Below are 13135 nucleotides of genomic sequence, written 5' to 3'. Positions count from 1 at the left end.
AACGTTATTATAAAGTGAATGGTAGTGTATTTGTTAGCCTTCTTTAATTTTGAGAGAGAGAGAGAGAGAATGTAATTTTGAAATGTGAGATGAGTAAAAAAGGGTCTTACTTCTGTGTGCAGCTCTTCTCCATGCCAGCACCATTATTATATTCACTATTACTGATATCACTAATACAGCGGAGAGCAGTGCGATGATATAGAATGTTGTTTTATGAGAAACAACTGGAAAAAAAATGTTTAAGAAATAAGATGTAATTTTATCATCTAAATCTGAACAATCCAAATGGAATAAAATGTCTCTTTTTCTATTACTGAATTCTCTGAAAACTAAGTTCTGATGTAAGAAATATATTGCCAAAATATGAAAAAGATATTACAGGCATAGGCAACTGTATGTGAGCAAAAAAGTTTTACCCTCAGCTGTCAGTTTAGTTCCATTTCCAATGAATAGCTTTCCACATGTGACCACACTGCAAAAGTAAGTTTCATCACTGGCGAGGCTTTTGGGGACTTTGTGCACGCAGTTCTGTACAGTTGATCCAGACACAGAGATCTTCTCACACTGATCTTTCCTGTCTCCTTCACTGTAAATCAGTCCTGAATGAGACTCCCTTGGTTCGTATTTAAGCCAGTAGACGCTTTGCTCTCCTGAACAAGTCTCACCAAAGACTGAGCAATGAAGAGTCACAGAGTCTCCTACATGATGCGAGTCCAAAACTGGATGCTGGATGACTTTAATTGGCTTCGCATCTCAAAAATAAAAATAAATTCTTCAGTATTTGCAGTAATAATAATAAAACATATTAGAATTTCCAAATTGGGCTACATTCTCACAATCCAGGTCTCCACTCACCATTAACTGTTAGATAAGAGTTACTCTGTTAGATAAGAGTTAACTGTTAGATAAGGGGGACTCTTTCCCCCTCCAAAGTACAACGTTTCATACAACTGCACACCACAATGGTAATAGGCGGCATCTCTGGATGTAATCTTGTTGAAAATTAATGCAGATTGCTTGTCATCGACTTTGTCTCGGTTCATAAATCCTTGTGTTCATTTTGTGTATCTGTTGGTGTTTTTGTAGGTGTTGGGTCTATGTGTGTGGTGCTTGTTTGTTGCCATAGTGACCAACTCATCACTCCAATCAGTCACTTCAGCTGCAGCTAGTTTACTGCCTATATCTAGCTGGAGTGAGTTATGCTGGGTGTCGGTTCGTTACTCATGTTTTGTTCTCATTGCCAGTTACCTCGTCAGAGTTGCTTGCTGTGTTTGATCCCCGCGTTCTCCTCTGAGTCCCGTGTTGCGCTGGACTACCGGTTCGGGGTTTTACATCGACCAGCATTCTGCATTGCACCCTGAGTATCATCCTTGTCTGTGATTCCACATTAAGAGTTTCCTGCATTGCACCCTGAGTATCCACTTTGTGGTATCGTCTGTCGAGTTTCATCAGTCTCCTGAGTATTTTCCTGAGTATTTTCTCTGTCTAATAAATTGTTTGCTACTTGCACTTGGATCTTGGAACTCGTTATTGTGACAGACTTTGACTTCAAGCTGTGATTCGTTGACAAATTCTTCTTGAAGATTTATCTTCTTGTAATATGTGGAAACTATAGGGTTTAACTTTTGTCCTGGGATTTGTTTTTAGTTGTGTAAAACATGAAAACACAACGTGTGTGTGTGTGCGTGTGTGCGTGCGTGCGTGTGTGTGTGTGTGGTCCTGGTATTCTCTTCTTTAGATAGTAATTTTTGGTCCCAATGGGGGGAAAAAATGTTGTTGTTTTTTTTTTTTTTTTTTACAAAAGCAGAATGTTTTCTGTGAGGGCTGTGTTTAGGGTTGTTAGAAGATAGAATATACAGTTTGTACAGTATAAAAATCATTATGTCTATGAAAAGTCCTCATCAAGCATGGAAACCCAACACGTGTGTGTGTAGCCTAAATAAACTTTCTCAAATAGCCTACATATGAAAGTAGCCTGTTTTTTTTATTTTATTGTTTATTAAACGCATACAGTATTACCTATAAGAACCCTGAAATAGCTTTTAAACTACATAGCAAATGGTTTGTAACATTTAAAAATATCTGAGCTTCACTATTTGTCCTTATAATTCCAATGCAACTGTTGTTATTTCTTTAAACAGCCTTTCTGTGTAACTTATTGTATGAGTGTTAATGTATTGTTCTGAAAGTCAAATTAAGACAACAACCCCTTACAGGTCTGAGGCTTAAAACAGAAGGTACAGCACTTATAGGACAAAAGCACTCAAACACAGCCATAAAAGAGGACGAGCCCGACCACTCAAAACTGCAACATTCAATATGGCTGCTAGAGGAAAGCAAGCCAATTAAAATCTTTTCACTTTAAAAAGCACATGCACATTTTCTGCACTAACCTGTAAAAAAAATGTTATATATACTAATTTTGACATTTGTTTTGTATGTTATCTACTTCCTATTCAATAGTAGGAGCTGCACAGCTAAAAATAAAGGTTGCCCAGGGGTGTTACTGAAATGACTGTAATGCACCAACAGTGGGACAGGGAGACTCAAGGGAGACATCTATATATCCCGTTCAAAATAAAGTTGGTTCTGTGAAGAATAGAGGAGGGAATAGAAAAGAAGAAATAGTTATGGCCAGATTAAGAATAGGTCTCAGTAATTTGAATACACTATATATTTTAGGGAAGCACCCAACTGGTTTTTGTGATTATTGTAAGGTTTTAGAAAACTATAGAACATGTGCTTATGATTTGCAGATCTATTTCTATTACCACAAAAAATATCCAATTACTCGATCAAAATAATCGACAGATTACCAAAATAATCATTAGTGACAGCCCTAGATTAATGTTTAAATTACAATGACCAACAACATAATCAATTCCTCTGGTATTTCAAGTATTTCTCTGTGTAATTTTCCAACTAACTTCCATGCTGAGAAGAAAACTATCAGTGCACGCACTTTGATTTGACGTGGTGGGGGGAGGAGTGTTTTTGACCTATTACTGGTTTGTCCAGTTTATCAACATTAAACAACATGATCAAAACAGAGATAGTCCAATCATGCATCAGTTTTAGTTTCTCCTTCAATGGAAAGAAGCCATTTTATGAAATGCAACCATTTTCATGAACAGATTTTTTTTTTTTTTTTTTTTTTTTTTTTAAATCTGCAGTAAAGACACTAAAAAAGGACTGAGAGAAGAATTGATCACTGAGAAGGATTAATTATTATTTCAAGCAATATATTTTATTTGGATTTTACAATGGCAGACGGTAAGAGACATCAAATGAAGCATTTTCAACAAAAATTGTTGGATGTGGTGATTCTACTTTCTCTTTTTTTTGTAATTAAACACTTTAAAATAATTTTCATGAAAATTAATTAAAAAAACAAATAGAATGTTTAGTAGATAATTACTTAAAAAAAAAATATATATATATATATATATATACAGTATATATCAATACTTTGTCATCCTCTTCCTGCTTGTTTTACAGAATTGCGGTTAGTGTTATTAGGAGGACACCGGAGTGGTAAGAGTAGTGTGGCACACTCCTTTTTAAATGTTAAATGTGAATCTGATCAAACGACCACACAGTGTGTGAAGATGGAAGGAAACACACACGACAGGAAAATCATTCTTGTGGACACCCCAGGCTGGTGGAAGTGTTATCAGTTATGTGACACCCCAGAGCGGCTGAAAGCGGAGCTTGTTAGGAGCACCAGTATCTGTCCACCGGGACCTCATGTTTTCCTCCTGGTGATAGAGGTTGATTCTGCTTTCTCAGAGAAGCACGGGAAAGCAGCCGAGGGTCACGTGCAGTTCATTAGTGAAGACATCTGGGATCAAACCATTATAGTCTTCACAAAACTCAAACATTTGGGTGACAAAACTATAGAGCAATATGTAGAACGTGAAGGGGAAAACTTGAACAAGCTTACTCAAAAATGTGGAAACAGATATGTTGGTTTTGACACTGACCTGGATAGAGATGGTTCCCTGGCGAAAGAGCTATTTAGGCAGATAGAGAAACTTGTTGCTGAAAACAATGGCCGTTTTTTTAAAGCTGATGCAAGAAGGCTGATGGATTTGGAGATTAAAATAAAAAATGTGGAAAAGAGAGCAACTGCCAGAGCACACCAAGTTTTGGAGAAGAGAAGAAAACTGGAAGAAATAAAAAGTGATGCCGGTCAGTCTCCAATTTTAGTTTGTTGTTATTTTACTCAGTATAACCATAAATTCTATTGCATAAGATCAATTGTTGTTTACATTGCAATCAGCTGTAGCCTACAACATAGACAAATACAGTATACTAAAGTCTCTAAATGAATCAAGTGAAGTTTGTTATAAAAAATAAAATTATATTTTAATAGTGTATTATAATATATTTATAAATATAAAATATTGTATTATAATATAATAAATCATATTTATTCATAAAAATTATAAATATTTCACAATTCTATATATTTTAAATATATTCTAAAATACATATTTTCAACAGAAGCAGAGCATGATGTTACACCTCTGAATATTGTGCTGCTGGGCTGGGTCCTGTCAGGCAAGACATTAGCTTGCAGTGCCATCTTGGATGCTGACATTTCATTTGACAAGACTGTGAAGTGTGTCAGAACATGTAGAGAAGTGAATGGAAGACAGGTCACTGTGGTGGACACACCACGCTTTTGGAAATTTCTTCCGTATCAACTGAACGCAAATTCAGTGAATACTGAGATCTCGAAGGCAATGGATTCTTCCCCCCATGCAATCCTCCTGGTTATACCGGCAGACACGTCGTTTTTAGAAGAGCAGATGGAAGTCATATTAGAAAACATGAGACCACTTGGTGAAAAGGTCTGGAGGCAAACCATGGTGCTCTTCACATGGGGAGGATCATTGGGAAACAAACCTATTGAGTACCACATTGAAAGTGAAGGTGACGCCCTTGTGGGACTCGTCGAGATGTGCGGGAACAGATATCATGTGTTTGAGAGCATGAGAGAAGATCGCACCCAAGTAAATCAGTTACTGGAGAAGATTGAGGAAATGATAATGGAAAGTGCTCTGCTGGAAAGCAATGATGAACATCAGGGGAAGAGAAAGAAGTCCCAAGAAAGAGAAACCCTATCTGAGTGGCTTCGAGTTGAGGATGTCAAAAAATTACTTAATGAAGAATGGGAGAGGAGTGATACTCTGATGAAAGCTATGTTAAAAACAATGAGCCCAGAAAGATTTGTCAGAATTGGAAGAAGTTTAGATGTACCTCTGGATTGTATGTGTAATTGCATGTTTTTTGCAATAAATTATTTTTGATCTCAGTGGCTTATACTCACTTTAATTGCCTCATTATGCTTTTGCTTGCAGTTAGTGGAGGAGTAATAAATACAGAATCATTTATCAACAAACACCAGCTGAAAGATGCACTTGAGAGGGAATGGGATCGTCGGGAAGCAGCAGACATAGCTAGGAAACAGTATAAACTAGAACAATTGGATGCCAATGGTAAGTACAGAAAAAATTATACAATTCACTAATTTGTAAGTTTGTCTGAGAGTGGCTGGTAGCTAATAAAGTTCTGTGCTGCCAACAAACAGATTGCAAATTCAACTACCAAGTCACATACTTAAGTTTCTTTTGAAAAACTGTCAAAAATGTCAGATTACCAAAGCTTTGTTTTATTTCCTTATAGCAGAGAAGTCCTCATGTGCTGATGAAGAGGACATACAGATGTCTTTGGCTAATGTACATGACTGGCTTCAGAGGCTTCCTTTATCAGACTATGGAAGTGTTTCCAGCTATGGAGAACATGACAAGACTTAACAGGATAGAGATTAATCATGAAGACAATCTGAAAATGCATGTTTAAATTTTCAAATTGTTGTCATGCAGTTATTATCATAGAATGCATGTCATTTTCATACAAACAGAATGTAGGCTACTTTTTATTATCTTTCACTTCATTGATCCATTAATCTGCTTTAACAAACACTAGCTGGGTGCACACTGTGTGATTTTGGCCGCGATTTGGCCGTCTGAGACAAATTTTGCAAATCCTTAAAGAATCCTCTGATCCTAGGCTAAAATCTGAAGTCTTTGAACGTTAGTTTGACATGTTCACCGACAGCCGATTAATGACCGTTGCGAACAAATTTTACCTCTGACGAAATTCTGGCAGTGTCAGAATGTCTTCGTTTTTCAAGACAAGCCATGACCTAAATTAACGTTAGAGATTTCTTTGTAGCCACTATTTCAGTCCTGCGTGTAAATGCAGCTCACTGTCACCGAACGTGTCATTGATTGATGATGTAAAACTCCGGACAAGATTTCTTGCGTGCATCCGTTTTTAACGCGTCTCGACTGTCGTACAGTCTGACATTAATGACAACTGAGATCTTATAGTGTGGCATGGCTTACAGCGATGATCATGTACAGTCTGTGTCCTAACTACACGAGACGCGATGCAGCGACGTGCGATAAAAGGTATCTTTTCCATGTTAATCAGAGTTTTTGTCCTAACCAGAGCCATAGAGAGAAAGAGTTGCGACACTCTTTGATGTCGCCGCTATGGCTGTCACGTGGTTTATGTAAGCCCCAATAGTTCCAAAACATACGCTGGCTGTCATGTTCTTCTATGGGACAGACAGCAGCGATTGCATTATTGAACGGTAAATATAAAATAAAACACACGCCCAAGTACTTTTTCAGCTGTTATTGCATTATTGCATTTTATTAATATCAGTTTTGCATTTGGAGATAAGTTTTAGGCTATATTTTTGGAGGGAAAAGCTTAGTGTTCATGTTCGCATGGGTAGTAGCACTGGCTTTAGCGGCTCTAACTTAACTTTTCCATATCATTCATCTGATGATGGACGTCTCATGATATTTATTTTAGCACAACTGGGCTGTATTAGGCTATTGATTCCCGTGATTTTGCTTATAAATTCCAATTCAGCCATTAGCCTACCTTCGTGATCACGCAAAGAGGTCTGCCGTGGCGGTCCGTTCAGAGTTCGCTTAAATATTTTTTATTAAACAATGACAGACAACAAAAATGTGTGCTTGTGTGAGTGTGTGTGAACAAGAAAAACAAAAACCAGGGGCTGGTGATCCATGAAACTGACAGGACTGGTGATGGCCATAACAATCATAGAGGTCCAGCATTGTTCTCACAAGCCGCTTCACTCAAGACAATAAAACATAATGAAAAGTTAGTATATCCCAAAAAATTAAATAAAATAAAAGTCGCTATAAAGGTGGTAGTGATTCATTACCGAACTCTTACTGTCACAGCTGACGAAGTCGCACTAGCTAGCAGGCAGTGCTTGAAAATTGGTTGAAACAACCAACATAAAATATAAATAATTACGCTGTGCATGTACAAATGAAGACCAGTATAAGCATCGCAAAGGGCCTCTGATACAATATAGACAGTTGACAATTCAAAAGAGGTCGATATTTCAGCAACTTAACTCTGGAACAACTCGGCGCGCAGCAATGTAAGTGAATGGTGTCCAACGCCCAAGTGACAGTGTTTGGAACTATTCCGATCTTCAAATCCCGGAAGTAGGCGGTTAAAAGCGCCGCCATTTTTTACAACGGAGGTCTATGGGAGTGTCGCAACTCTTTCTCTCTATGGCTCTGGTCCTAACCACCCGCGATGGCAACACGCGACGATTCTATTTTAGAAACGGTTTCTATTTTTCTGCGACGTCGCGGCTGGAAGTGTGGCAATGATAATCTCAGGTACTGTTTATGTGCTTAATTTAATGTTAAAAGCATCCAATGTGACTTTGAAAATGATCATTTATCATTTGTAAAAGCAATAATGGATATTTCACCTCAGATTTTGAAAATAAACTGAAAAATGGCAACAAGAACGTTCAAACTGTGAACAAACAAGTGTATTAATTGACAAAGATTGTTTTAGTAACTCAGTAGCCTATGCATTTTTAATAATGTTTAAATGGTTTAATATTTGTGAATTTGATTATGTAGCCTACTTATCCATTTTCTTGCGATTGCCGTCCAGATTAATTTCTGGTGCTGTGCACTTGCCGCGAGAGCCCGCCCACACGCTGTTCTGATTGGCTGTGGGTTTTGATTGATTTTGAGGCATCTCACAGTCTCATTGCGTCTAGTGTGGACAGACAAATTATTTGTCGCTGGAATCTTATCCCATCGCATCTGGTTAATAAATTGCACAGTGTGCACCCAGCTTAAGGCCCGGTTTCACAGACATTGCTAGCAAAAAGTCGTTTATTAGATGTTGAATAGACGTAAATCTTCAACGTCTAATTACGACTTTTCAACGTTGAAAACAGGTCGATCTTCAATGTCTTGATGGAATATGTAAAACTCTTTAAATTTATTTAAGATAATAATGAACATGGTTTGGTAGTTTGTTTTTCTCCGTTATTTTAGCATGTATAACAGACTTATCCTGTCTTAGATTATCAGTTGAAAACATGTGGTTTCTTAGATGATCAGTTAAAAACACGTAGTCAAACAGTCCGGCCGAAACTAGTCCAAGGCGGACCGACTTATTTTCAACCATATTTCAACGTTGAAAGACGGTAATTGTTTACTGGGTAGGATTAGGCCTTAGTTCAATTAGGACATTTAAAGGGGTGGTTGATTATGATTTCACTTTTCTAACTTTAGTTAGTTTGTAATGTTGCTGTTTGAGAATAAACAACATCTGCAAAGTTACAACGCTCAAAGTACAAAAGCAAAGGGATATATTTTCTTTTAAAGAAATTGCTTTTTAAGGACTAAATGGCTGATAGGGACTACAGGACATTCCTCCTTAAATTTACATAAACTCTCATGACAGAATATGCTAATTAACGACTAGAAGATTACACATAAGCTACATAAATTCATCAACTAACCATTCAGAAATGTTGTCTGCATGTTGTCACTTCTTCTTGAATCTCTCCATCTTTGTCTGACTCCAGTTTGAATATAAAAGGCTGAAAGTTATTGAAATTTTCAGGACACAAGCTGTTGTAGCTTCAACCCCTGTGCTGGGAGCAGCAGCTCCTTTGCATTTAAAGGGACAGACACAAAAAGGGTGCGTCTCCCCCCCACCTCCCAAAATATGTCAGTGCAAGTTGCTTAAAGTTAAAACATCTCAAACATACAATTTAGTCTGTGACTAGACTTGAGCCTTGTCTGTGAAACCGGGGGTATGTTTCTATACAGCACACAATAGTTATTCAAAGTAAAATTTGGATTAACTCCGTTTACATATGTACAGTAATTGATGCTTTTGAAATATCAACATTAATAATACATGTTTATAAAAAGGCAAATCATTTTGTGAAGATACATCTCAAATCATCTGTTAAATCATGTAATCTGTCGGCTTGTAGTTCACTTCACTGTATTCAGCCAGATGTTTTCACTGTATTCAGTCTGTTGTTTGATCTTCTGGCTGGAGGAACGGAGGCAAAACTCACAGCTGCATAATTCACATCTGAATCTCCAATCTGTTAAAAAAAATGCATAGCTTATTTTTTTCTTTTCTGCTTGAGAAGCAAATTACATTTGTAATTAAAGAAGTACATTAGAAAATTGATTTTGTATTTTTGAAAATTACCTCACATGATGGAGATGCTAGATTTGTAGATCCTTCAAAATTTGCAGAAAATTATAGTTAACTTTTGACATACATATTTGTGATTGAATATTTAAAGAGTTTGTACATATTTGTATATTAGACTGTATATGACTTTTTCTGGATCAACAGCCTATTCAATTAAACTCTTAACCAGTGGCGTGCACAGGGGAGGGGGGAGGGAGGCGGGGGGAGGGGGGCTTAGGGGCTCAAGCCCCTGCCCCTTTTGTCTCAAAATGTATTGTGCCCCTCTCTGATAAATGTAAATAATAATAATTATTAAAATAAATATTATAATAAATAACAATACACTTATACAACATTGCCACGAACAATAATAATACAAACAAATATTAAATATTATTTTTTTGGCGGAAGCATTTGGCGGAGGTGAAGTGGCAGTAGGCGGAGTTCTTTTTTTTTTTGCAGCGCTATGTACGCAGTAGTTCGCCGCGAGTCTTCAAACTGCACGGGCAGCAGGTAACATTAAGCTAATATGGAAAAGTTACATTTATCCTACCATGCTACTGTAAAAGTTGCGGCAGCATGTGAGATATACTTAACAATCATAAAAGTATAACTCAATTTCAGCCGCATTCTGAGTCTGACAATGTCATTCGTTTTATGTCCAGGCCATAGCAAGTGTAATTAGCTTGGGGAAATACATCTAGTGAAAGGAAATTTCATGTCCAAGGAAAAGTCCATGTCCAGCTCTAAATTGTAAGGAATTTATATCTTTGATTTCACAGTACACTTTACAATAAGGTTCATTTGTTTATTATTCATATTAACAAGCTGCTTTTGTTGTATTTGGATTGTGCAATGGTATTGCATAGGAAATACTAATGTTTTTGTATTCTGTTTATATTTGTTTGTCAACATTAAAATCATGTAAGACAATAATTATTTTTATTTTTTATTAAAATATGAGATATTTTAAAAAGGTAGGCATTATAAGCAAGAGCTTCAGCCTACACCTGTTTCAGACTGTGCTGTTGTTTGTTAGCTCAACTGTGTCACTCTGAAACTAAACTAAACATTTGTTAGGCTACTGTAGGCCTATTTGTTAATCTTAGTTAATAATAATACAACTTTTAATTGTTTGTTCATGTTATGTCACAGTCAGTGCATTAACTAATGTTCACAAATACAACTTTTGATTTTAATAATGTTTTAGTAAATGCTGAAATTAATATTAACTAAGATTAATAAATTGTGTAGAAGTGTAGTTCATTATTAGTTCATGTTAACAAATTTAACTAATGAAACCTTATTGTAAAGTGTTACTGATTTCATGATAGCTAACACTTTATTGAATACATAGGCCTACAATTTATAACATCAACATAATTAAACATGAATTCCTCATAATTACCGACTTGATTCTCTGTTTTGTTTGGTAAAGTAAATAATAATTAGTTATATTATCATCATTTCCGAGAGAGGCTCTCTGACCTACTGCTGCTCTCCATCGAGTGAGATATTCCAAATAATTGTGAGGAAGTCATTAAAATATATAAAACACAACAGACAAGACGGGTACTGCTTTAAATACAGGTGATTTATTTTAAAAATAAATGTTTTTTTTTAAAAAAGTGCCCTTTTTGGTCCTTCCGCCCCTGCCCCGGAGGAGGTCTGTGCATGCCACTGCTCTTAACGCTTAACTGATGGAAAGTGTGGGTGGAATTTTACCTCTATGCCTGTTTCCCCAGCGTTTGCAGTGAACAACAAGGAGTGTGACAATTACTATCACAAAAACTACATTGGAGGATATCAAGCAAAGTAACACAGGATCCCATACTGTTTGATTGTTGCTGTCTGAAATGGAGAAAAAGATCCAAAAATAATTTAATAAAGCACATTCTGCTCATAGTAAAATTCGTTATTAAAATACTGTAAATATACATTACTAGAACTGCTATGTGTTGTGAATATACTTTTCCATGACTTGAAACTGTATACAGTGGCCCAAACAAATATTTTAACACTTAAGCCATATACTTAAAGATAAATGAATGGCTTTGCATTAGATAACAAAGTGTCAAACCAAGTGGTACTCGTTTTAATGAAAGATTCTTTTCTAGCAAAACATTTTCATAAAAACATTTAGATTATGATAACTTGAAGAGAACTGACGTCATACATTTACTAAAAAAAACATCTTGTGAATCGTTGGTAAACTTTGCTGTTCTTGTTTGCAGAATCCACTTGGTTGGATATTTTGTTGTGTTATGCAATTAAATTCATGCTATTTTAAGGCTTAAGGATGCAAATACTTTTTAGGGCCACTGTTGTGACAGTCACCAAAGCAGGTTAACTATAAGTCATAGTAATTTAATGAATAATTACCGTTATTCTTAAAAGTGGTTTCATTCACAACTGGTGTCTCCCCAGATGCCACATTAAAGACTTTAGATTCAGTTCCTTTGAAATAGCAAATAAACATGTCAAGACTCTTTTGGTTTTAAACAAGGACTGTTAAATTGTTAAAGTATAGTAAACAAAAAATCTTTAAAACACTAGCAAATTGAATCTATTTTACCTTTTAGCATCAGATATGTTCCAGAGATAAATTCTATTAAATTCATGAACACCATCCCACAGTAGTATATTCCGATGTCCTCCTTGGTCATGGCTGTGATGTTCAGATGAAAAGATCCTTTGCTTGCTGAAAAATTGAATCTCCCATTTTTAAATTCATCCTTAAATTCTATATCGTTCCAATAATTGTATGCAATAGGCCGAGGGATCTGCCCAATGCTCTGTTTATACCAAACCAGTGTGTTGACAAAACTTTTTTTCGAGAAGCATTTGATGGTAACATCATCTCCCAGCTGGAATGTTTGTAACAAGACATTTTCACCACTGTGATCAGGTCGGACTCCAGCTAAAACAGAACAGTGAGGTTTCATTTAAACACTAAATATATGCATACATGGAACTGACTAATAAATACATAAACATTTAGACAGTGGAAAGAAGGGGGAAAAAAGCTACTTACGAGCCCAAAAGATCAAAATGGCCCAAACGATCATGTTTGAAGCAATGGATGTGTGAAAATGCTCTTTAGAAGACTTGCATGTGATGTGATTGGTCACTTTCAAACCAAGACTTGAAAGAGTGTGATTGGTTGAAATCAACCTGGTGTCTTTTACCCCACTCCCAAATTGGAGCAAAAGTGTAAGTAAAGATATGAGGTGAGGATCAATGCCTTTGTCACTATATTCTCTGCAAAAATAATCTGGTTTTGTTGAGCTAAATTGCTCTGCTCCTGGTCGGATTTACATTGAAATATACACAAACAAATGTGAAGGTATGTTACAAGTCAGTGGTAAATCTCACAGAGAGACAAAAGTGCTCAAAATAGCCTTTTTAATTCCCAACAAATGACATCAAAGGGCCAAAAAAAGGAAAGACTGGATTAAAAAAAAGTGAATTTGACTAGGCATGTGTTCATGTGTGGGTAATATCAAAATATTCTCCAAGACAAGTATATGAACAGACCTGGAATCAA

At 36.2% G+C, this 13135-nt stretch overlaps 2 protein-coding genes and 1 gene segment (V, D, J or C); 2 read left to right on the top strand and 1 right to left on the bottom strand.

The window, feature by feature from the left end:
• Positions 1 to 11491, top strand: part of LOC307156425 (GTPase IMAP family member 8-like) — a 56783-nt gene extending 45292 nt beyond the window's left edge. Inside the window, exon 6 of the mRNA XM_079867766.1 lies at positions 11343 to 11491. The gene's annotated coding sequence lies outside the window, so the exon portion shown is untranslated. The remainder of the gene's footprint in view (positions 1 to 11342) is intronic.
• Positions 3609 to 9572, top strand: LOC307155235 (GTPase IMAP family member 8-like; the record flags this gene model as incomplete). The annotated part of the gene is made up of 4 exons (XM_079865796.1): positions 3609 to 4191; positions 4507 to 5274; positions 5367 to 5504; positions 5692 to 9572. 4 exons carry the CDS (start codon positions 3609 to 3611, stop codon positions 5820 to 5822), a joined length of 1620 nt encoding a protein of 539 aa, XP_079721922.1. The 3' UTR covers positions 5823 to 9572.
• On the bottom strand, positions 9392 to 12707 carry LOC307156454 (immunoglobulin kappa chain variable 6-17-like). The segment is given in 6 exons: positions 12623 to 12707; positions 12164 to 12508; positions 11971 to 12045; positions 11314 to 11439; positions 9604 to 9635; positions 9392 to 9493 (listed from the first exon to the last, which is right to left on the bottom strand).
• Positions 12708 to 13135: the final 428 nt, after the last annotated feature.

This window comes from Squalius cephalus, assembly GCF_949319135.1.
Source record: "Squalius cephalus genome assembly, chromosome: 3".
NCBI lineage: Eukaryota > Metazoa > Chordata > Actinopteri > Cypriniformes > Leuciscidae > Squalius > Squalius cephalus.
The sequence above is the reverse complement of the archived record's forward strand: the minus strand, read 5'-3'. Positions and strand labels throughout refer to the sequence as shown.